General features: G+C 41.8%; 2 protein-coding genes across 7 annotated transcripts in view; one reads left to right on the top strand and one right to left on the bottom strand.

Moving 5' to 3' along the window:
* LOC147012926 (uncharacterized) overlaps positions 1-23,856 on the top strand; it is a 49,714-nt gene that overhangs the window by 6,001 nt on the left and 19,857 nt on the right. The gene's annotated exons all lie outside the window — the stretch shown is intronic.
* Positions 3,804-23,856, bottom strand: part of LOC147012927 (dynein regulatory complex protein 9-like) — a 29,232-nt gene continuing 9,179 nt past the window's right edge. For 2 of the 6 annotated variants that reach the window (XM_085854277.1, XM_085854280.1), the window contains exons 7-9: positions 23,048-23,179; positions 8,991-9,092; positions 3,804-4,068 (exon numbers count right to left, since the gene is read on the bottom strand). In XM_085854277.1, the coding sequence (XP_085710403.1) occupies positions 3,952-4,068; positions 8,991-9,092; positions 23,048-23,179 (351 nt within the window). In that variant the 3' untranslated portion in view covers positions 3,804-3,951. Of the gene's footprint in view, positions 4,069-7,240; positions 8,327-8,990; positions 9,093-23,047; positions 23,180-23,856 lie in introns of those variants that run through there. The other 4 variants (XM_085854278.1, XM_085854279.1, XM_085854275.1 and 1 more) reach the window with 3 other exon arrangements.

The following is a 23,856-nucleotide window of genomic DNA, read 5'->3' as shown; positions in this document are numbered from 1 at the left end:
AATGGTCTGGGGGAGGGCAGACAACGCAATTTCTCCATGTAAATGTGGATCGTGTATCGCAGCCTCCAGGTGGTATTCAAACCTTATTCGGATGTTGCAAACAAACAGACAAACAAACAGACAAACAAACAGAAAAACAAACAGACAAACAAACAGACAAACAGGGGTGAAAACATAACGTCCTTCACCTTCGGTGGTGGAGTTAAAAAACGAACGCTTAAGAAAGAAGGGGAGGAGTTTAGGGGGGTGTGCCCTGGGTGTGCCGGTGGATGCCTTGGAGCTCAGCGCAGGGCAAAGTAGAATTTTGTCTCTCAAGGGACACTGGATACCATTGACCAGAGTCGCAGGGCCAGGCTGAATGGCAGAGCTGAGCTGTTCAGGGAGCTGAGGCGTAAAACTGTACGTGCACTGAGGGTGGACAAGGAGGCCTATGTGCGAGGAATCTGTGAGGGGGTAGAGCATCACCTGTGGACAGGTGATTCTCATCCCGCTTACAGGGGAATTCGCGCATTACGTTCATCCAAGCCCATCCCTCGGAGCACGACAGTTCGAGCAGAGAGTGGTAGGCTCTTGACAGAGGAGTCTGAAGTGAAGGCCCGCTGGGCCGGTTACTTTGAGCGGTTGTACCAGGCTGATCCCCCAACGGTCGAGTTGGACGTCAAGGGTGTTACAATCCCTGTTGCTGACCCTCGAATCAACTGTGGTCCACCTACGCTTGTGGAAACACGGGCTGCGGTGAACCAGTTGAAACGGGGCAATGCTCCAGGGATCTGTGGCATCCATGCCGAACTTCTCAAGGCTGGTGGAAATGCTGCACTCATGTCGTTGCGTGCAGTTTTGTGCTCTGCCTGGAACACAGGCATCATCCCAACTGACTGGAAGAGGGGCCTTGTTGTCCCTCTCTGGAAAGGGAAGGGTGATCGCCAAGACTGCAACAACTACCGAGGGGTGACGCTGCTCTCAGTGCCGGGCAAGGTCTTTGCTCGGATAATTCTCGATAGGGTTCGCCACCATCTGCTTGAGCACCAGCGCCCAGAGCAGTCAGGCTTTACACCAAAGAGGTCAACGATTGACCGTATCCTTGCACTTCGTGTCCTCACCGAACGCAGATGAGAGTTTCGGCAGGGGCTGCTTGCAGCCTATGTAGATCTCTGTAAAGCGTTCGATTCAGTGAATCGGGATGTCCTCTGGAGGATTCTTGGTCTTCGTGGGGTGCCACCAAAACTGATCGATCTGATGTCTGAACTCTACTCTGGTACTGAGAGTGCTGTGAAGTGTGGTGGTACCATCTCTGACTTATTTCCAGTTGTTACTAGAGTTCGTCAGGGATGTGTACTTGCCCCCACACTTTTCAGCACTTGTATGGACTGGATTCTAGGGAGGATGTCGGAGAGATCAAGTTGCGGTGCGTCATTTGGGAATGTCAAGATCTCGGACCTTGACTTTGCAGATGATGCAGTCATCTTTGCGGAGACTTTAGACATCCTCTTGAGGGCCCTCGAGGTGCTGAATGAGGAGTCGGAGCCGTTGGGATTACGGGTTTCTTGGGTCAAAATTAAGATCCAGGCTTTCGGTGACATCTTGGATGCTGCTGTCCTGTCTGTGTCTGTTTGTGGTGAGGATGTTGAGGTCGTGGAGAGATTCACTTACCTTGGCAGTGATATTCATGTCTCTGCTGGCTGCGAGTCAGAGGTCAATAGACGTCTGGGTCGGGCCTGGGGAGTCATGGATTCACTGGATCATGGGGTGTGGCGCTGCCGGTACCTGTGCGGGAGGACGAAAGTCCGAGTCTTCAGGTCCTTGGTACTTCCAGTCTTGCTCTATGGGTGCGAGACTTGGACTCTGACCAAGGATCTGAGACGGAGACTTAATTCCTTTGGTACCAGGTCTCTTCGGAGAATCCTTGGCTATCGCTGGTCGGATTTTGTGTCCAACGAGCGGTTGCTGAGAGAGACTCGGATGAGATTTGTTACCTGCATAGTCCGTGAGCATCAGTTGCGGCTGTATGGACATGTGGCTCGTTTTCCTGACTCTGATCCTGCTCACCAGATTCTCTCAGCGAGGGAGTCTCATGAGTGGAGGAGGCCAGTGGGTCGACCACGTTCCTCATGGTTGCAACAGGTTGACCATCATCTCAAGGAGATGGGGATGGGCCTGGCATCTGCCTGGGGGATGGCCAGACGGAGGCCCCTGGAGTACTGGCGGAAAGTGGACGCAGCGACGTGCTGTTCTGGCACATGCTCCCATACCTGACCTGACCTGCCCTGAGTACACCCCTCCTCCCCTCCCCTCCGAATCTGCCTCCAGCCCATTCTCAAACACCCATCCCCAAACCCTCATTTTCCAACACCCAGACTCGAACATCCATTCTCATGCTTCATTTCCACATCACATTCTCAAACCACTTCACTTCACCAGTATTTCGACCAAATAATCGCCATACCAGTGTTGCAATTGTCGTAAATCCTTCGCCGTTCCGACATTCCAGTCATTCCAAAAAGCACACCACCCCCTCGCTCTGGTGACGAATCCAGTGACTGATCAGTGTGCCACAGCCAAACAGTGTTGGTTGCCAAAAGCAGACGTGATTGGAGACAGTACAGGGACAATGAAAAACCCTGACAGAGTAGTTTGCAACGAGTTCATGTGCAGTTTAAGCACAGTATAGTTCAGAAGAAGAGCAGTCCAAGTTTGGTGCAGAGTGGGATGGTGCTGAGGGTTGAGTTCCAAGTCCATAACCTGAGGGAGTTCACATCCTGAGGGAGTTCTCATCATGAGGGAAGGAGACCTGCCTGGGTTGACCAGGCTTCCGGAGTGCCAGGCGGAAGGAGAAGGCGGAAAGCAGAACATGATGTGCTCCAGGTGGAACACAAAGGTGCCAAGCGAGGCGCTTCCCAAAGCACCAAGCGGGACAGGCACTGACCAAGCCACGGTAGAACTGACTCTCTCTCACACTCCTTTACACACACACACACACACACACACACACACACACACACACACACACACACACACACACACACACACCATATACCCTTGCATCTCCAGCACATACACCTGATTGACTCACAATGTTGTGGAGCATCAACTTGAGTCCAACAACCGTTCTTTACAGAACAGCATGACAGCACACCTCCCACCTGCATCTCTCACTCACCTGCATCAGTACCTTGTTGGGACTCACATGGGCAAGCCTGCTCATGTACGGGTGAGGAAGGGGTCGTCAACATGCCCCGACTTCTGCTTTCTCATTTTGTCCCCTTTTCTATCTAATTTCACCCAGATGTATGAGTCGCCAATGGTTTGCCAGTGATAAGAATTGTTGTATAAGGGTTTATTTTGAGTGCTAGGGACTTAGACTGTTTATTATGTGGCACTGCAATCTCCTGTAAATACGTGCATTTCAATACAAGACTTGATATTTCCAAACCTGCTCGGTGTCTATTTCCTCCAATGGTTAGACATGCTATGTCATGAGTGGACAGGAGGTTGCACTCCATTGATTCGCTACACGAGCCTAGCCGACGTCCCACTTGCGGTTCCATTTGGCCGTACATAATTAATAGATAAAGGTGAGGCGTCGAGAGCACGGTCCCCCATCTGAGATACCCAAATCACCAGTAAGGCAATGCGAGATTTTGGTGCAGGGACCTGCCAGAATTAGTCATCTCAGACTGCGTCTGTGGTTGCTTTGCAACCCGTAGTGCCACGGAGTTATCCCGCTCATCGGCTTCAGGGTCAAAGGTCGGAAGCAGGTCCGTGGAAAACCACTCCCATAACAATATCAAAGCTATTGCAGGCAATTCATGGATTACGATTTATTATAATGACTGTATGAGAGGATGTGCTTCAGTTAGAATACAACTCCAATTTCATCACTCATAAAACAACTCCAACATCGTAAAGAGAATACAATATACTGCAAGCAATTACACCAATGGCTCATTTCAGTCATTTCTTCTTTCCCTTCGAGTTCTTCCCTTTGCTCCCTTTGCCCTTTTTACCAGACAGGGTGACGACCACCACCATTCCTTTCCTCACCCTCACCCCACGCCACCATGCCTGTAGCTGAACAAACAAGAACATATTGGCACACCGCAAATTGAGATCAAGTTCGTCCACTGTAAAATGAGACTGTGTGTGTGTGTGTGTGTGTGTGTGTGTGTGTGTGTGTGTGTGTGTGTGTGTGTGTGTGTGTGTGTGTGTGTGTGTGTGTGTGTGTGTGTGTGTGTGTGTGTGTGTGTGTGTGTGTGTCATTAATTGGTATCTAGGTTGGGTTTTGAGAATGTTGTCATCGGTGGGTTTGAGAATGTGGAATGGAGTCCTCCCAGGACTCAAAGTATCCCCCTTCATTTTGTTGAAGGATCTCGATTCATGGCTCAAGTTGTGAAGTTTTCTTGTTCTCAAAGTTTTGTTCTGAGGGCTCTTTTCAGGATAGTCACCGAGCCCCCAGACAGCCCCCAACTGTAGTATGTTTGTGGTAATGTTCCCGAGGATGGTTTGTTGGATCTTTGTGAGATTCTTCATTATCATTCCTATTGCTCCTTTTATCACTTTTACAATTTTGGTGCTTTTCTGCTTCCAAGATATTTTAACTTCATTCTTGAGATCCTGGTATTTGGTCATTATCTTGATTTCTGTGTTATTTGGGCCAAAATTGCTGGATACTGAAACCTTTTTTGTACCTGGTGTAGCAACACCATCCTCTATTTTTTGTACCTAATTACTATGTCTGGTCGCAATGCTTTGTTTTCGATGTTTATGCTCGATGGGATCAGTTGTTCGTACGTGAGTCTTATTTCCTTGTTGTCAGTGATTGCTTTTCGTTCATGTTTCCATGAATTTTCTGGAGCTGGGATATTGAGACTTTTGCAGGTGTGCCAGTGGATTACGCTACATACCTTGTTGTGCCTTTGGGTGTAAAGCTGTTCTGACGTTAGTTTTTTTTTTACATTCCGATAGGAGGTGGATCGTGCTTTCTGTTTCTAGCTTGCAAAACCTACACTTGTCTGGTTGACTCCGTCTTGCAATCTTCTTAAAGCCATTTGTGTAGTGTCCTTGGTCTTGGGCATTTATTATGATTCATTCTCCATCCCAGTTGATCTGATCTCTTCTTATCCATTCTAATGAGCCTTCTTTGTCTTTGCCCAATCAGTCCAACTTTTTTTCTTTTTGTTTTAAATATACATTCCTGCTCTTTTATTGTTCCCCCAGTTGTCGGTGTATATGTGTTGATATTTCATTTTATATTATTCCTTTGTCTTTTTTGCAGTCATTAGGGCTGTATTCATTGATGTTTCGGTTTCATGTATGACATCTTCTATTTGCACCTGTCTTTGGAAATTTTTTGCTGAGTGGGTTAGTGATACCTTTTCTGGTTTGCGGTCTTCGTGGTTGTGTACAAATTGGATTCTGTAATCTGACGAACTTTTCCCGTGTTCAGCCAATCCTATGAGTCCAATTATCATTCTGCGCACTTGGTTGAGTTCCATCAGGAGGCTTCCTCATTCTCATCTTGGCAAGTATATTCTTGGGATGCACTTGTTTTTATACACCATATTGTGGATCGTGAGTAGTTTCCTTGTTTTGATATCTAGTTTATTGATTTCCGATTGTGGCCAGTTTATTATTCCGCAGCTGTATTGGAATACTGGAACTGCGAGTTGGCTTATAGCTTTGATTTCGTTCCATGGAGAGAGGTATGTTTTCAGGATCAGCCTCGTTCTGTGCAGGTATTCTTTGGCAATTGTTGCGCATCTATTTGATGACCATATTTATATGATGCTTCATTGTCTAGCTCAGTGTTTCTCAAGGTGGGGCGCACGCCCCACCGGTGGGGCGTGGCAATATTTTGGTGGGGCATGAGGATTCATAATTAATGAATCAATATATGATTGCTTTCATAGCTTTGCCTTTTGAATACATATGTAGTATATCCTGTAGTGTCTCCAATCATGGTGGGGCATACGATTATTTTGAAAATCAAAGTGGGGCGTGGGAGAAAAAATGTTGAGAAACACTGGTCGAGCTCCTGTGTTGTTGTAGGTCACTTTTTATATTGTCTGTTCTTGTTGGTCTACCTTGTACGAATGTGCACTTGGCACACTTATCTAGGTGAAGTTCCATTTGAATGTCGTCGGATTACCGCTTCACTAATTTCAGTTGTTCCACCAATTTTTTGGCATTTGGTGCAAAGAGTTTTCGATTATCCGTGTACAGTCGATGTGTTACCTGCCATGTCTCTTTGGAAGTTCTCTTATTGGATATTAGGGTGTATCCATGTCCTTGCTCACTAATGAAGTTGCTCAGAAAATCCAGAACCAGGCAAAATAGGAGGGGTGAAAGGCTGTCAGCCTGGAACATCCCATGTCATATCTTCACTCCTGGTATTTCAATTTTTCCTTTTGAGTGCAGTCATATTAATGTGGTGTTCCATAGCTCCAATGCTTTCTCAATCAGTTTGGTTTTTTGGCAGTTGATCTTGTACAATTACATGCACTTTATCATCCATGAATGTAGAACACTATCAAAACTTTTTTGTAGTCTATCTAGGCTGTGGACAATTTGGTTCTTCTCATTTTACAGTTTTTGAGTATGGCCTTGTTTAGTAATAGATGGTCTATTGTTCCGCAGCATCCTCTTTTGCATCCGTTCTGTTCTTCCTCTCAGCCTTTTTGTTTTGTTAGATGGTAGTACATCGTGTGTTTCGTTTTTTTACATATATTTTACCTGCGTTTGGGTATGCGTTCAGCCGTGCATACATGTTCACTTGTCGACTACACATCACATTTCCACTTCAAATAAAACAAGAAAGCTTTCCAAAATGGAAAGCCTGTACACATGTGCTTAGCATTTGAACTAAACATCTTTAAAAATAAAAAGTCAAATTTATTAATTAATGTTCTCCATACTCTCATACTTAAGGTTTGTTGAGAATTTGATGACAAAAGTTCAAATGGTTAAAAAAAAACAGTTATGCCTTGGACACACACACACACACACACACACACACACACACACACACACACACACACACACACACACACACACGAAGGTGGATATTTTGGGAACCGGGAGGGCTCCGTTCCACCTTCTGAAACCTGGATATGGAGATGACAACAAACGACACACACATACACACACCTCATTCTTTCATTTCTGTTCTTCATAATTCTATCACATACCTACTCACAGTCACACCCAAGATTATGGCAGGAGGGAGGCGGCATGATTTGCTGCTCATGTTGCCTCCCTCTCACCTGGGATGGAGGAGATTGAGGGCTGCATCGAGTACATCAGTTTTGAGGGCAGTGAACACTGAGCCGAAGATGGCAGCTTGCATGGGGTGAGCTGTGCACGAGGCGCCCAGCCAGTGTCATCTTGTCTTTCATGTGTTTTTGAGGTGGCCTGGCCCTGCAGCTTGATGGGACTTGTTGACCCTGTGGTTCTGGGAGAAAGGCCCGAGCTTTTGCGAGCTCCCTTTTGCAAAGTAACGGCTGTTGAGGACAAGAGAGCCCAGAGTTGAGCCGATTGATGTGCGTGTGGGACGCAGTCTGATGCCCTCACCTTGCAGCTTGATGGGTTTTGCCGATTATGTGTCATTAGGGAGGGGTGAGACTGAGGAGGGATAGGACTGAGAGGGAGGAGACTGAGACCGGGCATACACCGGATACCACACGAGAGGTCAATCTACATTTGCACCGTCGGGGACGTCGCACAGATCTACATCTTCGCCACTTCGGGGATGGAAGGGGGAGGGGGCGCAGCATGGATAAAGAGATGGCTTGGTCATTGAATCGTGGTTCCTTGCTGTGGTTCAGCTTGATGCTTCAAGACCGAGGATGGCTCTTTTGGGGCAATGGATGGGGAGACAGCTCAGTCCATGAGTTGTGGTTACTTGCTGTGGTTAATCTGGATGCTTAAAAACTGGATAGGGCTTCATTGGGCACGGCACAGATAAGGATACAATTTGATCCATGAGACGTGGTTGCTTGCTCTGGTTAATCTGGATGCTTTAAGACTGGGTAGGGCTCCGTTGGGCACAGCACGGATAGGAAGACAGTTTGATCCATGAGTTGTGGTTGCTTGCTGTGTTTAAGCTGGATACTTTAGTATGGGGGAGAGCTCAGTTGGGCCACGGAAAAGGAGACAGCTTGGTCCATAAGTCGTGGTTGCTTGCTCTGGTTAAGCTGGATGCTTCATGACTGGGGAGAGCTCCGTTGGGCACAGCACGATCAGGAGACAGTTTGGTCCATGAGTCGTGGTTCCTTGCTGTGGTGAAGATGGATGCTTCAGGACTGGGGAAAGCCCCGTTCAGCCTTGGAGACTTACGAATGGAGATGATGACCAGTGGCACATACACATGCACCCACACATACATGAATTGTAATTAATACGTAGACATGCACGATTGTGATTTATACACATATTGTACATATTGTAATATACACATGTTATGCGTGACATGTTATGCATACACATATTATACGTGACATATTATACATATTATGTACACAAATATCACACACACACACACACACACACACACACACACACACACACACACACACACACACACACACACACACTTAAAAAAATTAATTGTTTTGTATAGTCTCGGCAATTCCTAAAATATAACACAATAAGGATTGCTGTAAATGATGTTAATTTCATAATATCCCTATATTCAACTTCTTTAAATCGTAAACCTCAAAACATAGTTTTGACACACACATAGGTGATCACAAAACCTCATCTCCCACTGTGCAGGCGGACAAGCTGACTCCATGACTCCCGACACAACATGCAGAGTTAGATATAGTCACAAGAGAAAGGTAATTTTGGAGTTATCCAGTGATATATAGTTATGATATGATGCAGTTAGAGTTATGATCACATGATGCAAATTTCATCTATAGCAAATGGTGCTACAAAATGGATCAATGGTTCAGTCTCTGCGAATGGCATGAAAATGTTTTATTTCTTTTTACCTTGATAATGCTTTTGAATTCCAGTTCCTCTCTCTCTTTCATCTTTCTTTCTGCTTCCTTCATTAACTCGTGCTTGATGATGACACTTTCGTATTCCATGTACTGCAAATCCACGTGACACATCAATCAACTGTTACCTAGCTACTAGGGGACTCTGATATAGAATACTATTTAATGAACTCAGGAACAAGATGGGATCCGCAATGTATCTGATCAGCTTTAATTACTTGTATAAATGTGAAGCAAACAGTCAAGTTGGATGTGCTTTGGACTTCTTAGACTTGTTGTAAGTGCTCTGAGTCTGTTAATATGAACGTACGTATATACGTGTTTATATATGTAATCTCATCAGATTCCATGAAAAGTGCAGTTTGTCCCAAAAGTAGTGTCGTTATTTTGATTTTGAATATGTTGCCAATGCTAATGCCGAACAATGTGATTATTTTTTCCAGATTGATGCTCTAACCATGGAGATTTACCATGAATAGTTGGACAGGTCAAGAATGAGCTGCAATTGTTGAACTGTACTTTACAAATGCAAATTCAATTGTTCAAGTGTAGCAAGTCAATAGATAGATCACTCCACTACTTTTAGGACACCGTGCACATTGGACATTTTTAAATATCAAGTACAAATTGGGTCACCCATCAGGATCGGGTTACAGTTTTTAGACAATTGAATCATCAAGAAGCTTACTTTTAGTGAACACTAAGTCATAAATAAGCAAAGCCATAAGTATATGAACATAATGGGCAGGAGGGGAACACACCAACAGCAGGATAGAGGGACACAATAGAGGGACACTTGGAGGATGAATGGTCAAGGGAAAGAAATGCCCAGAAAAAAAGTCTGAGCTCAGAAATGAACGTTTTATGCCTGTATAAAAATTAACTCAGGAGTGCAAGACGGCAATGAGGGGTCAAATTCAGGAGTGCAACATGGCAATTATGGGCCAAATGGCCTCCTCACTCCCTCAATATTTTTTAAGATCGTGCAGGATCGTGCAACGACAGTCTCAATGTAGTCCGGAAGAGACTTAGTGTGTTAATTTCCTTTCTGCATGTGGAAAATAAATATTTAAATGCAATACGTTTGATACTGCCCAAACTCCGCCCCTCTCCCCACCAAAGGAGCCTCCCGATAGACGATGCTCCATCGCCAAAGCGCCGTTATTTCGTGTTTCCCCATTAATTTGATTAAGAGTTGAAAAATTATCATTGAATTGAAGGAAAGACTCACCACATCTATCTACTATACTAAAAAAATAGAATATGTTTGTATGTATGTGTGTTTGTTTGTGTGTTTGTTTGTTTGTTCGTCCTTTATAGGCGGCCGAACCGTTGGATGGAATGAGATGAAACTTGGCATGAGTGATCCTTGGGACATGAGAACGGACATGGGGCAGTCAAGTTCAAGGTCGAAGGTCACGGGGTCAAGGGGTCAAGGTCACCGGGTCAATTTCATCTGATTGAGACGGGACCAACGCCATTCGACAGATAATCAAAATTAAATGACACAATTGATTGACGACATTCACTTCCGACTTCCGGTTTTTGAGTTATGACGTCATAAATTTACTAAAACGTCAATTTTTCATGTTTGTTTGTCCTTTATAGACGTCCAAACCGTTGGAAAGAATGAGATGAAACTTGCCATATGTGATCCTTGGGAATGGACATAAGGGGATCAAGATCAAGGTCAAGGTTAAAGGTCACGGGGTCAAGGTCACCGGATAACGTCAATTTCTCAATTTCATCCGATCGAGACGGGACCATCGCCATTCAACAGATAACTGTACCCGCCCATGGGCGGGTACTTTGCGAGTATATTACTAAAACTCTCATCTTGCAGACATATATATATATATATATATATATATATATATATATATGTTCCAGAAATACAGCAAAAACAATACAGGATAGCGCAAAATAGTTTAGGGCCACCTTACTCACCATTCGCCTGCGGTGTGCAGTAGCAAGTTTCGTTCAAATCGGGCAACAAAAAAAATTATTAAAAAATCAATTCCCGATTCAGTCAAGTTTTGGTATGACAATCGATAAAGTGCAAGGACAAACCATGGAGAATGTGTTGATATACCTCGAGAAACCGGTTAGCTGAACAATGACTCCTGAGGTAAATGCTCAAATTTTCTGCAAGTTAAAGTTTGACCACTAAATAATATCAAAATTTTGTCTTTTTTTTTTCATCAACCGCTGTCACAACGGTATTAACATCGGGAACCCTACAAAGATAATAAATGTTTTCTATGGTCTGTTCTTGCTCACTTACATCCTCCACAATGGAATCCTGAAAGGGTTGAACATTATAAGAAATCCGAGAATACATTAAATGTTAAAGATTTAAAGTTTCCAATGTCATTGAGAGATATTCCTAAATTTGAGAAAATGAATAATCTATCTGTTAATGTATATGGATTAACAGATACAAATAAAGCTCAGATATTAAAAATTTCAAACAACTATAAAAATGATGAAACACACATTGACCTTCTCTACTTCACTTCAAAGGAAAAATCACATCATGCTTTCATCAAAAATTTATCAAGATTAACCAAATCACAACTATGCAAGAGAAAATGTAAAACGCATCCTTGAAAGAGATGTCTCAACTCCTTTCATACAAAAGAACAATGAAATCAACATTCAAAATATTGTAGTAACAATAAATCAACCGTAATCAATTTACCAAAAGCAGGTTCAAACATATCATTCAAAGATTTTAACAAATCTATAAAACATCCGTTTGTAATATATGCTGATTTTGAAAGTATCCTTGAAAAGATAGATACTGTTTCTCCAAATCCAAATAAATCATACACAAATAAATATCAAAAACATAGTATACTCCTTGTGGTTTCTGTTATTATATCAAATAATCTGTTGGTGATGAATACAACAAGTTAGAACTTTATAGAGGAGAAGATGCCTCAGAGGAGTTTGTAAGACGATTGGAAAAGACTGTATAAGACGAAGAGAAATAATGGTTAAAACCTACAAACCAATGTGATTAACAAAGGGAGAGAAAAAGGAATTTAGAAAGAACAGTATCTGTCATATTTGTGAGGAGAAAATTGAGGGAGAGGTCAAGGTTAGGGATCACTGTCATCTTACTGGTAAATATAATGGTCCAGCTCATTCTCATTGTAATCTTAATTACAAGCCTCCAAACTTTATTCCTGTCTTTATTCACAACAATGCTCACTATGACACACATCTATTTATAAATTAACTTTCAAAGACATCTGGAGATATTTCTGCCATTCCAAACACAGATCAAAAATACATCTCATTCACAAAAACAATTCATACATCCCCCATAACCCATATCATATTTCTTGACACATTCAAGTTTATGGTAAGTCCATTATCTAACTTAGCATCAAATATTAAAAACTTACCGAATCTTAAATCACATTTCTCAAATCAAGAAGCGATTGATCTCTTATCACAAAAGGGAATATATCCGTATGACTATATGGATTAATTTGAGAAGTTTAAAGAAACACAACTTCCTTCAAGGGAAAGTTTATATGGCAAGTTGAATAAAACTCATATTTCCGATTGAGATTATACACAAGCCAAAAGGGTTTGGGAGAAGTTTAATATAAAGAATCTTGGAGAATATCATGATTTGTATCTTAAAACGGATGTATTGTTATTGGCTGATGTGTTTGAAACTTTGAGAACAGTCTGTCATAATAAAAATCCTTATGGATTAGACCCCGTTCACTATTACACAGCCCCGGGTTTGGCTTGGAGTGCTATGTTAAAAATTACAAAACAAAATTTGGAATTAATCAGTGATATAGATATGCTATTAATGATAGAGAAGGCTAAAAGAAGAGGAATATCTCAAGTATGTTCCAAGAGATATGCTAACACAAATAACAAATATCTTCCTGATTATAATAAGAATGTTTTCTCTTACCTGATGTATTATGATGCTAACAATTTGTATGGGTGGGCTATGTCTCAATCTTTACCAAAAGGCCCGGTCACACCTTGACGTTTTAGCCAACGTATGCCGATTTTTGAATTTTTTTTCTAAAACGCTGGCACACGTTGAATACGTTATGGGTAAGTTTTGATAACATTGAGAGCACGCTGAAAAACACTGCCATACGTCGTTGTACGCTGGCTTTAAACGTTGTACTTTTTGGTTGTCCTCAAATTTTTTCATGCTTGAAATTTCACGACGTATGCCGGCGTATGACTCACACGTTCCGCTACGCTGGCCACAAGTTGTATGCACGGTCTGCGATCGTTGACAGACGTCAACACATGCTACTTGTAAGTTAATCATAAGTTGAGACACGCAGAGGTAATGTTTAGCGTACCCGAAACTTATTTCTAACCTATGATTAACGTGTTGTTGGCACGTTACGCGATCGTTGCCACACATCGACAGACGTTAGTTTTAAGTTACTCATAGGCTGAAAGACGTCGGTATAATGGATCGTCCTTGCGTCAGCGTCCACGGCCACGGCCAGGACACTTATTTGCAGCATTCTTCAAACTTTTCTTCGGCATGACGAGGATGTTCACACTTCGATGTCTAGCTTGGCTATGATTCCAATTGTCCATCGGCAGCGTCTATTTAAAATAGTCGAGTTTGAGCGTTTTAACATGTTCAGAAGAAACGCTTCAAATTTCAAAACCCCAGCGTCAAAAAACAAAGGCGAGTGACAGCAATTTAAATCGTTCATTGTAAACAATGAAAATAGCTGAGTGGTACCGTTTAAAAGTCGTTGAGTGTAAAAAAAATCCAATTGTTGAGCGCAAGCGTCTACTTTCAATAGTGGGGTTTGAGCGATTTAGCACGTTCAATAGAAACGATTAAAATTTCCGAACGCCAGCGTCAAAAAACAAATGCGAGTGACAGCAATTTAAATCGTTCATTGTAAACAATGAAAATAGCTGAGTGGTACCGTTTAAAAGTCGTTGAGTGTAAAAAAAAATCCAATTGTTGAGCGCAAGCGTCTACTTTCAATAGTGGAGATGCAGCCATTTAAATCGTTGAGTGGCAGCCTATGAATAGCAAACCCTACGTCACCGGCAAAGATAAGCTGCCGCACGATATGGATAAGTTAGGCTATCGTTGGGCATAGTTTGTGAACGCCGGCTTCACGATAATTATTCGTTGGTATACCGTATCTATAAGTAATCAAAGCGCTCTATGCGCATTATTAGTTCATTGTGCATTTGTCCAACCCGTCATGAATAGACCTAAATCGTAAAAACAAGCTATAGCTCATTGTTGAAAAAGCCCCATAAAAAAATTAGCCGCGAAGAACTTCGAACAATGGTGAAAAGATGTCTCCTACCCGTGGACAGGCGGACGCAAGGACAATCCTTCATAACCCACACCCTCCCCCTCACACTCACTTACTACTGCCAACATGAACAAACTACCACTAATACTAATACTAATACTAATACTGATACTGATACTGATACTGTTACTGCTGACATGGACATCGACTCAAAAAGACTCGAAAACACTGTTGGGTTCCCCTTTTATGAGCAGCATTTTTATATACCAATTCCCAAAACCGCTGGGAACACGTCTTTATATGGCAGTTGTAAGCTAGAAACACGTTCATTTATTTTTTTTGTCGACCGGAAGACGTCATTGGAATACGTCTACATACGCCGATGTGTGTTGGGACTACGTAAAGAATTGGTTCAAAGCACGTCAAACATAAGTTAGAAATAAGTTTCGCGTAAAAAAGACATTACCGCGACGTGTTTTGACTTATGAGTAGCTTATAAGTAGCCTTTGTGGACGTGTGTAAGCGTCCACATATCGTGTGTAAAACTTATCCCCATCGCATGTGGAACGTGTGTCATACGCCGAGTACATCGTAAAATTTTGAACATGTTAAAAATTTCTTGACGTACTCTACTTACTACGACGTATGATAGCGTACTTTAGCGTTCTACTCACGTATATCAAACTTACTCATACCGTATTTGACGTGCCCCAACGTTTTAGACACATTTTTCTTAGGTCGGCATACGCTGGCAAGATCGCCAAGGTGTGACCGCGATGTTGACACTTCCATTTCTACGGCAGTTATGATTCGAATCGTTGTGCGTCAGCCTTTTAATAGGCTACGTCACGACATCGTCGGCGATGCGTGCAACGCGCTATGCCTAAGTTAGACTATCGTTGGGCATCGGTTGTGTAGGCCGACAACAGGTTCAGCATTCGTTGGTATAAGTTATCTATAACACAACGAAACGTTCTGTGTCCGTTACCAATGCGTTATACATAAGACCAAGTCGCTATGAATACGTCCGAATCTTTAAAAAAAAAAAACATCAAAAGTTCAACGTAAGCCAGCGTTTTACATACATTTTAATACGTTGCCATCGCTGGCTAAAACGTCAAGGTGTGACCGGGCCTTAATGGAAAACTTAAATGGGTTAAAGAAAAACATTATGACAAAGTTTTACAAGACATTGTTGTCTGCTCTCAAAAAGAATTGGATGAAGCTGAAGTTGGATATTATTTTGAGGTTGATTTAAAATATCCAGAAGAACTTCCGAACAAACATAAAGACCTCCCTTATGCCCCTGATAGAGAAAGTCCAAGAAAAGAATGGTTGAGTGATTACCAACAGTCATTAAATATAAAAGGTAAATCTCCAGAAAAACTACTTACTACATTAAATGATAAAGAAAGTTATGTTTTGCATCAAAGGTACTTGAGGCAATATTTATCTGCTGAGTTGAGAGTGAGGAAAATTCATCAGATTTTGAAATTTAAACAAAGTCATTGGTTAAAGAAGTATATTGATTTTAATACAAAAAGGAGAACAGAAGCAAAAACAGATTTTGAGAAGGACTTTTATAAATTCATGAATAATGCTGTATTTGGAAAGACTATGGAAAATGTTTGGAATCGACAAAACATAAGACTTGCTACATCTTGGAAACAGGCTTCAAAGTTAATTAATAGAGCAAGTTTTGAATGAGCGGAGGTGTTTTCAGGGAACCTTTGTGCTATTCATTTGAAAAAAGAGAGTATTGAAATGGATAAAGCTATTTATATAGGAACATCAATTCTTGACTTGTCAAAGTCGTTAATGTATGTCTATTACTATAATAATTTAAAATCAAAGTATGAGGATCATGTGTCATTGTTATATATGAATACAGATAGTTTTATATTCGAAATTAAGACAAGTGATGTATATGAGGATATGATTGATAATATTGATATATACCAGTGCGTGCCCGTAGGTGCGTGCCAGTATGTGCAGCTTCGTTCCTTCGCTCTCATAAACGACGACTGGATTGGGGCATTTTTTCAATTAGATCGGACCAACCGTATCATAAATGGCCATAACTTGGGAAACACCTGGGAAACATACTCAGGTCCCCAGCGTCAATTGTGACGTCATATCAAACGAAGAAGAAGAATTGTGACGCCCCTCTCTCTCGCCCCCCTCTCTCCCCCCTAGTCTCGCCCCTCCTCTCTCCCCCCTCCTGCCTCGCCCCTCTCTCTCACCCCCTCCTCTACGCCCCTCCTCTCTCCCCCTCTCTTGAATTGTGACACCCCCTCTCTCTTGCCCCCTCCTCTCTCCTCCTCTCTTGAATTGTGACGCCCCCTCTCTCGCCCCTCTCTCTGTAAATGTATTCACAAATGTCTACCAAGCACAACAATTAATTCAAACCTTGGGAAAAAACAAGTTTCAAACCCTTGGGAAACAGCTGTTTCCCTTGGGAAAATTCAAACCTTGGGATTAATTAATAATATGAACAATTAATTTAAACCTCGGGAAAAAACAGTTTTCAAACCTTGGGAAACAGCTGAAACAGATGAAAAACGATATCAAACCTTGAAAAGGCACATACTCAGGTCCCCAGCGTCAATTGTGACGTCATACCAAACGAAGAAGAAGAAGAATTGTGACGTCAATCGTGCAAAAAAATAATAAATAAACATTAATCGTGACGTCATTCGTGATGTCATGGCACCGTATCTTGTCATTGGTTGACAGATAAATGCCCGTAACTTGAGAACCGCTTATCCGATTAATATCAAACCTTGAAAAGGCACATCCGCGGGTCGCCAGCAATATTCCTGGCAAGTTTCAATCAGATCGGACCGTCAATCGTGCAAAAAATAATAATTAAAAAAAATTAACATTAATTGTGACGTCATTCGTAACATCATAGCACCGTGTCTTGTCATTGGTCGACAGATAAATGGCCGTAATTTGGGAACCGCTCGTCCGATTGATATTAAACGTCGAAAGGCACATCCGCGGGGCCCCAGCAATATTCCTGGCAAGTTTCAATCCGATCGGACCGGCGGTCGTCGAGAATCTGCGGTCGCATACAGACAGACAGACACACATACAGACAGACACACACACACACAGATTGCTGGAATTATAGATAGATGATACAAGAAATTATAAGTCAGGTGATGTGTTGTTTTCATCAAAGAATAAAAAGTTTATTGGTAAGTTTAAAGATTAATTGGGTGGGAAGGTCATGAGTGAATTTATAGGATTGAGATCAAAGTCTTATGCTTTTACATATATTGATAATAATAACATTGAAAGGGGTGATAAGAAGCAAAAGGGAATAAAGAATAATATAATCAAGGAAACAATAAACTTTAAGCATTATTACAACTGTTTCACCTTAAAGAAGAAAGAGTACAGAAAAATGAATACAATAAGAAGTTATAAACATCAATTGTATACAGAAGAGAACAATAAGAAAGCATTCGGAGCTCTTGATGATAAAAGATATATTTTATATTATGGAATCAATAGTCTCCCTTATGGTTACAAGTATAAGTGTTAAGATATTGGGTTGGGAATTTTAACAGGCAACCACCGTCTTTTTACTGATTTATAAATGATAGAACCAAGCAATAACCAAACCAAAGAGTGGAGATGTAATCAACCTTATTATTTAAATGGAAAACATAAAGAATGTGAGAAATATCAAAACAAGTCTTATTGAAGAAATAACCGGGGTAAAGGTAGATAAAACAAATCAGCAGATAAATTTAATTACAAATGAGTTGGAGGATGTAAAGAAAAAAATTAATATCCTTGAATGGACTGAAAACTTTGATGGTTATCAATTGAACAATGGAAGAACAATTTACTACAATCTAAAAATGATATGTGGCTCAGGAAGTGGTCAAATAAGAGCATTAAGAGAAGTTTATCATTTAATTTCAGCTCAAAAAACATACTTAAACCAAGAACTAAGTTCCAAAGTAATCTTTGTCAATACACTCTATGGCGATGAATGTAATCGGAAAATTAAGTTATTCCCCAAAGTAGAAAATGGACAAATATTCATTGGTTCGCTCTTTGAGTGGAATGAAAATATGAAAGGAAAGAAGTGCTTTAATCAGTAAGTCTCAATTTTACGTTTGCTTGTATGGGAGGGAAGGGGATAGGTGGGGAGAAAATCAGTCTCCTATTTTGGGCTTTTGGGGCTTGAGTCAGTTTCAATTTTACATTTGCTTGTATGGGAGGGGGAGAAAATCAGTCTCAATTTTACATTTGCTCGTATGGGAGGGGGAGAAAATCAATCTCCTATTTTGGGCTTTTGGGGCTTAAGTCAGAAAGTTTTTCCCTTTCCCCCATTCATTTGAATGGCTGCCTCAGAAACCCCATTTATCCTCTACTGAGGGTGTGATTCCCCAGTGGTTAAACCGAGTGGTTAATTAGGTCACCTGAATCCATAGGCAGGAGGACCCAAGGTCACGCGGTTGAGATATTGGCGTCCACGGTCGGTTAAGCGACCCGCCTCGTCACGGAATTATCTGTGAGCGATGCCTCCAATTCCAGGGAGTCTGGTGGGAATCGACATCAACAGGTGGGAATCCCCCACCTCGTGGTCTTCTCACCCGACCCCGTCGGCCTGCAACAATATATATATATATATATATATATATATATAAATGTATATATATATATATCCTGTATATATATATATATATATATATATATATATATATATATATATATATATATATATATATATATATATATATATATATATATATCCTGTATATCCTATATATATATATATATATATATATATATATATATATATATATATATATATATATATATATATATATATATATATATATATCCTGTATATCCTATATATATATATATATATATATATATATATATATATATATATATATATATATATATATATATATATATATATATATATATATATATATATATATATATATATATATATATATATATATATATATATATATATATATATATATATATATATATATATATATATATATATATTGATAAAGATATAGAAATATATGTGTATATATTGTTATGGTTGTGGAAATTTGCAATACACCAGAAAGGTCCTCAGGTTAGATATATCGATAAGTTCATGTGGAGTGAACCCACACCCGTTGTTTAAAGGGAATATGTGTGATTCATCCGGGCTGTGACACTTTGAGTTGGCCGTTTTTCTTTCTCTATCGTTATTTTGGACCAATAATCCCCCAACAACTCAAAACACCGCCAACTTCTCCTCTTTACCTCCACAACTCCATCCTGCAAACATCGCTTCACCGCCATTCTCAAACAACTCCCTCCAACAACCAAACCACCACAGCAAACCCCCACCACCTTCGCCTTTCTCCTTCCACAACCATCAACCACACCACCTGTCAACACCAAACGTCGTGCTGTCCAGGGCCCGTTCGGTGATTGTTGCTGAACGCGTCGAGCCGCGAGTTCAAATGGATGCCATTACGGGAGAGGAAATCGGATCAGGGGAGGTTCACGCCCCTTTTCCTCCGTCCAATGGGCGAGCGTCGGGCGGTGTGGCCCCACCCCCAAGCGCGATGCATGTGCATTCCTTTTAGGAGGAAATTCGGATCAAGAAAGGCTCACGCCCCCTTTTTGCCCGACCAATGGCTGAACGTCAGGTGGCGTGGCCCCGCCTCCAAGCGCGTTTTGATCCGCGAATTTGCATACACGCTCCTCCCCCGGTCTATAAAGACGCGAGCAATAGGCGATTCGCGTGTGTTGGGCTGGGCTGGTCGAGTGAAGACAGAGGTCGTCGTTGAGGTTGTAGTTGGCTGGGCTGGTCGAGTGAAGACGAAGGTCGTCGTTGAGGTTGTTGGGCTGGGCTGGTCGAGTTAAGACGAAGGTCGTCGTTGAGGTTGTCGTTGTTGGTTCGAGGGACGAGTCGCGGAGTGAAGCAGGGACGCGCAAGAGGGCTCAGGGGCGAGAGTTCGCCGGAGTCTGTGCGGTCCCAAGGCCCCGCTAGCGGGACGGAGCGTTCGCCATCCCCTCTCTCCACCCCGAGCATCAACAATTCCCTCCATCTGTGCTGAGATAGCGCCGGTAACCCCGTCCGTTCCCCACCCCAACCGTGGTGTCGACCGACCAACACGTGCCTGCGCAACGCACGCCTAAAGGAGCTCACCGACCACGCCAGGGGCACGGAGACAGGCACGTTACGCTGACATTGCGGGGAGCCCGCCATCGCGCCACGAGGGCGCGGGTAAGACCCCTTCGGTCTCGTGGACCTGGCCGCTCACCCAGGTCCCACGTACATTTGGTCCACGGATCTGTCTGCCCCCTTGCCTGTGAGGGTGGCTTTTATTTGCTCTTTGTATAAATGTGTGTGTGTGGCGCCAGTCTTTTAAGTAAACCTGAATAAGTGCTTGTATATTGCTTTATTCGGTGGTAACTCTTTTGCTTGCTTTTACTGTATGACTGTATATACGTGCTTGCTTTCACTGTATGGCTGTAAATACATGCCTTGTCTGCGTGTGGAATAAACTACTTGCTTGTTGAACTTTTTTCCCATTTCGTTGCGTCCTTTCCTTCGTTTAAAAGTTCCATCTTGCATCACGTAAGGGATTGGTAGTGGGTGGAGACACCCAATAAATAATCTGAACCGTCGAGGTTGGCAATAACTCCCCTCGGTTATCCCTGCAGCACGGAACGAGCCGCTTAAGCGGTTCGTGTCTGGAGTCGACCTGCGGTACAACTCCTCGGTACGCTACCCGCGCGGGAACTTAGGTATATCGACATTCGCCGATTCACCCTATTTCGCGCGGGTAGAATGCGGACTGGGTTGTGGTGAGGTTAACCCCCACCCGTGGCTAGCTCCTTGGCGGTAGTTCCAAGAGGGTCACGACTGAATTGTCCGTTCCAGTGGGCGATGCGTCGCGATTTGAGTTACGTGGCCGATCGCACGCCGGGCGGGCCGAAATTCGTAACAATATACATATATATATATATATATATATATATATATATATATGTACATATATATATATATATATATGTATATATATATACATATATATGTATAAATATATATAATATATACATATAATTTTATATGGATGCATTTTAATAATATAGACATTATCAAAGCTTTTCGACTTGCACTACTCAGGATAAAACCACAAGCAGATGAAGAAGAAGCATCAAACTCATTTATAAAATTACAATGTAATGTCCTCAGCGTTGATTGATTGAGAGAAAGAAAGGACAGGATTACCTGATTGGTGGAACCATCGAGCATCATGAATAAGGAGTCGGCTGAGATGAATCACCAAAGTACCGGCGAAAACATAATGCTAATTTGCTGAGAGCTAGTTAGGGGGTGGGGGGGGTGGTGGTTTTCATGGTGATGGTCAAATTAAATATGAAATTTGGACAAATCATTTCTGTCGACAAAGATTAGGTTTGGTTGACTTGAGGAATGTAGCCACCATTGCACGAAGGTGAGCTAAACTGCATCCTCTACTTGGGATTTTAAAGCAGCCCATACCATATTGCCCTGCACACTGAGGATTATTCAGCAAATGGTGACCAATTGCAGAGGCACAGGGAATATTTGTCATACTGCGTACATTCTTACAGTTGTCATACTGCATACATCCTTACATTCTTGCAGGGATTTGGCTGTTGTTGACCTCTACCTCAATATCAGACACGCGATCAGGGCCGTCTCTGGACATATCTCGAGCTTTAGATACAGTCTGACATCCTGTTTGCTATCCAAACTCTCTGCCCATAGAATCCAAAGCCAACTCCACTCTTGGGTTACTAACTTCCTCCCCTCTCCTGGACAACATGTGGCTCTCAATAGAACCCTTTCATCTCCTCTCCCTGTGAAGGCTGGAGTTCCCCAAGGAAGTGTTCTCAGCCTATATTATTCCTAATAGCCCCATATTATTCCTAATCTTCATCAGTAATCTCACTGACTCTGGAAAATCCTCTTTATCTCTTTGCTGATGACTCCACTCTCTGCCGTGACATCTTTCATCCTTATGACAGGCAGCAGCCTCTTCCCTCTCCTCAGATCTTGACAAAATCACACACTGGTCAAACACAATTTTACTTATGGAATCATATTCTCCACTCTTTGCATTCTCCCTTACCCCTCATCATTCCCTGCATCCCTTGTTTGTCTGTCTCCATCTACTTTATCCCTCAGCCCTGCTGTTGTTGTTTCCCCTTTCTCTTGCCGTTCCCTTTGTGATGTTGTGTCCAGATTTGTTCTGTGTAATCGCTCTTCATGTAAAAAAAAAAAAAAAATTATATATTTATTTTTAAACAATGCCCTGACATTCGCGGACTCTGACATTCACAGCATTTTTCAGGAATGTATCCCCCACGAATTGTGGTGTCTGACAGTATCTATATGTATGTATCTGTTCAGTGTCTGTGTTGTCCTGTCCTGTCCTGTGTTGTCACTGAACTACTCCTTCAAACTTTTGTGAAATCGCTCCAAACTTCGGGGCTGCACCGACCTCTCCCATGTGTATGTCGTAAGGGTATTTTTTTTAATTTCCTACCCTGCCTTTTATTTGTATGGAGGAGTCCAATTTCATGGAATTGCTCCTGTGCTCTTGCAAATTGGTGACACAAGTGTCAGTAAAAATAATAATCATCAACAATAAAGGTTATGAAATATCATATTATTGTCTTGATTTCACTCATTTTTATTCAGGGATTGGATACTCAACTCACCTTCTTGGTAAGTTCCTGAATCTTTGTTCTGTCATTAGCTCGAGTGATCTTGATATTGTTCATCTCCTGCTGTTTGTCCTCGATGTCATTATCATACCGCTCCATCCAGTGCTCCAACTTGTCTTCCAATTCCTTAATTCCAGGGTAGAAAAAACATTGAAAACGTGCAAAGTATTTCCTCCAGATACCACTTGATTACAGTAACGCTCTACTGCAAAGTTGGCTTCAGTATTCACATATCGGGAGGATCAAGGACAAAAAAGGTAATTTGTCCCATTATTCCAAGCACATATAATTTATTAAGATCTACAGCATTACATAGAATCCATAATTTGAGCCATTGCTCAATCCAACGAGAATGTTCATGGAACACGTTACCCCGAGCAGTGTTCAAGTATAGTATATACATCAACTTCAATAAAATTATGATTTGAAAGATCGTTAAAAATGAAAAATTCCAGAAGATTAGCACGATTGAAGCAGTCGTATACACCACCCTTATACCCCACCCTATTTAACATGTCCAAGTACTGCAAAACAGAAGGGTTTTGAAAGTGATAAGAAGGTGATTTGTGTTCTACAGTGTTTAAGTATATAATTAAATTCAAATAAAATAAAGATTGTAAAAGTCGTATAAATAAATTAATTACAGAATTTACTCCTGTTTTACCGTAATTGATGCAATATCTATTACACCACCCGATCTCACATGTTGCATTGGTTATTCATGCCTGTTGTTTGTGTCCTTTATGACCTCCTTAAAAACAGTAATTTCCCCGTTTTGGATGATTTTCAATTTTGTTTGACTG

The sequence above is a fragment of the Eptatretus burgeri genome, chromosome 14 (genome assembly GCF_056783735.1).
Source record: "Eptatretus burgeri isolate ZD-2024b chromosome 14, Ebu_testis_v1, whole genome shotgun sequence".
Lineage (NCBI taxonomy): Eukaryota > Metazoa > Chordata > Myxini > Myxiniformes > Myxinidae > Eptatretus > Eptatretus burgeri.
Note: the sequence above shows the minus strand (reverse complement) of the source record. Positions and strands in the feature narration are given on the sequence as shown.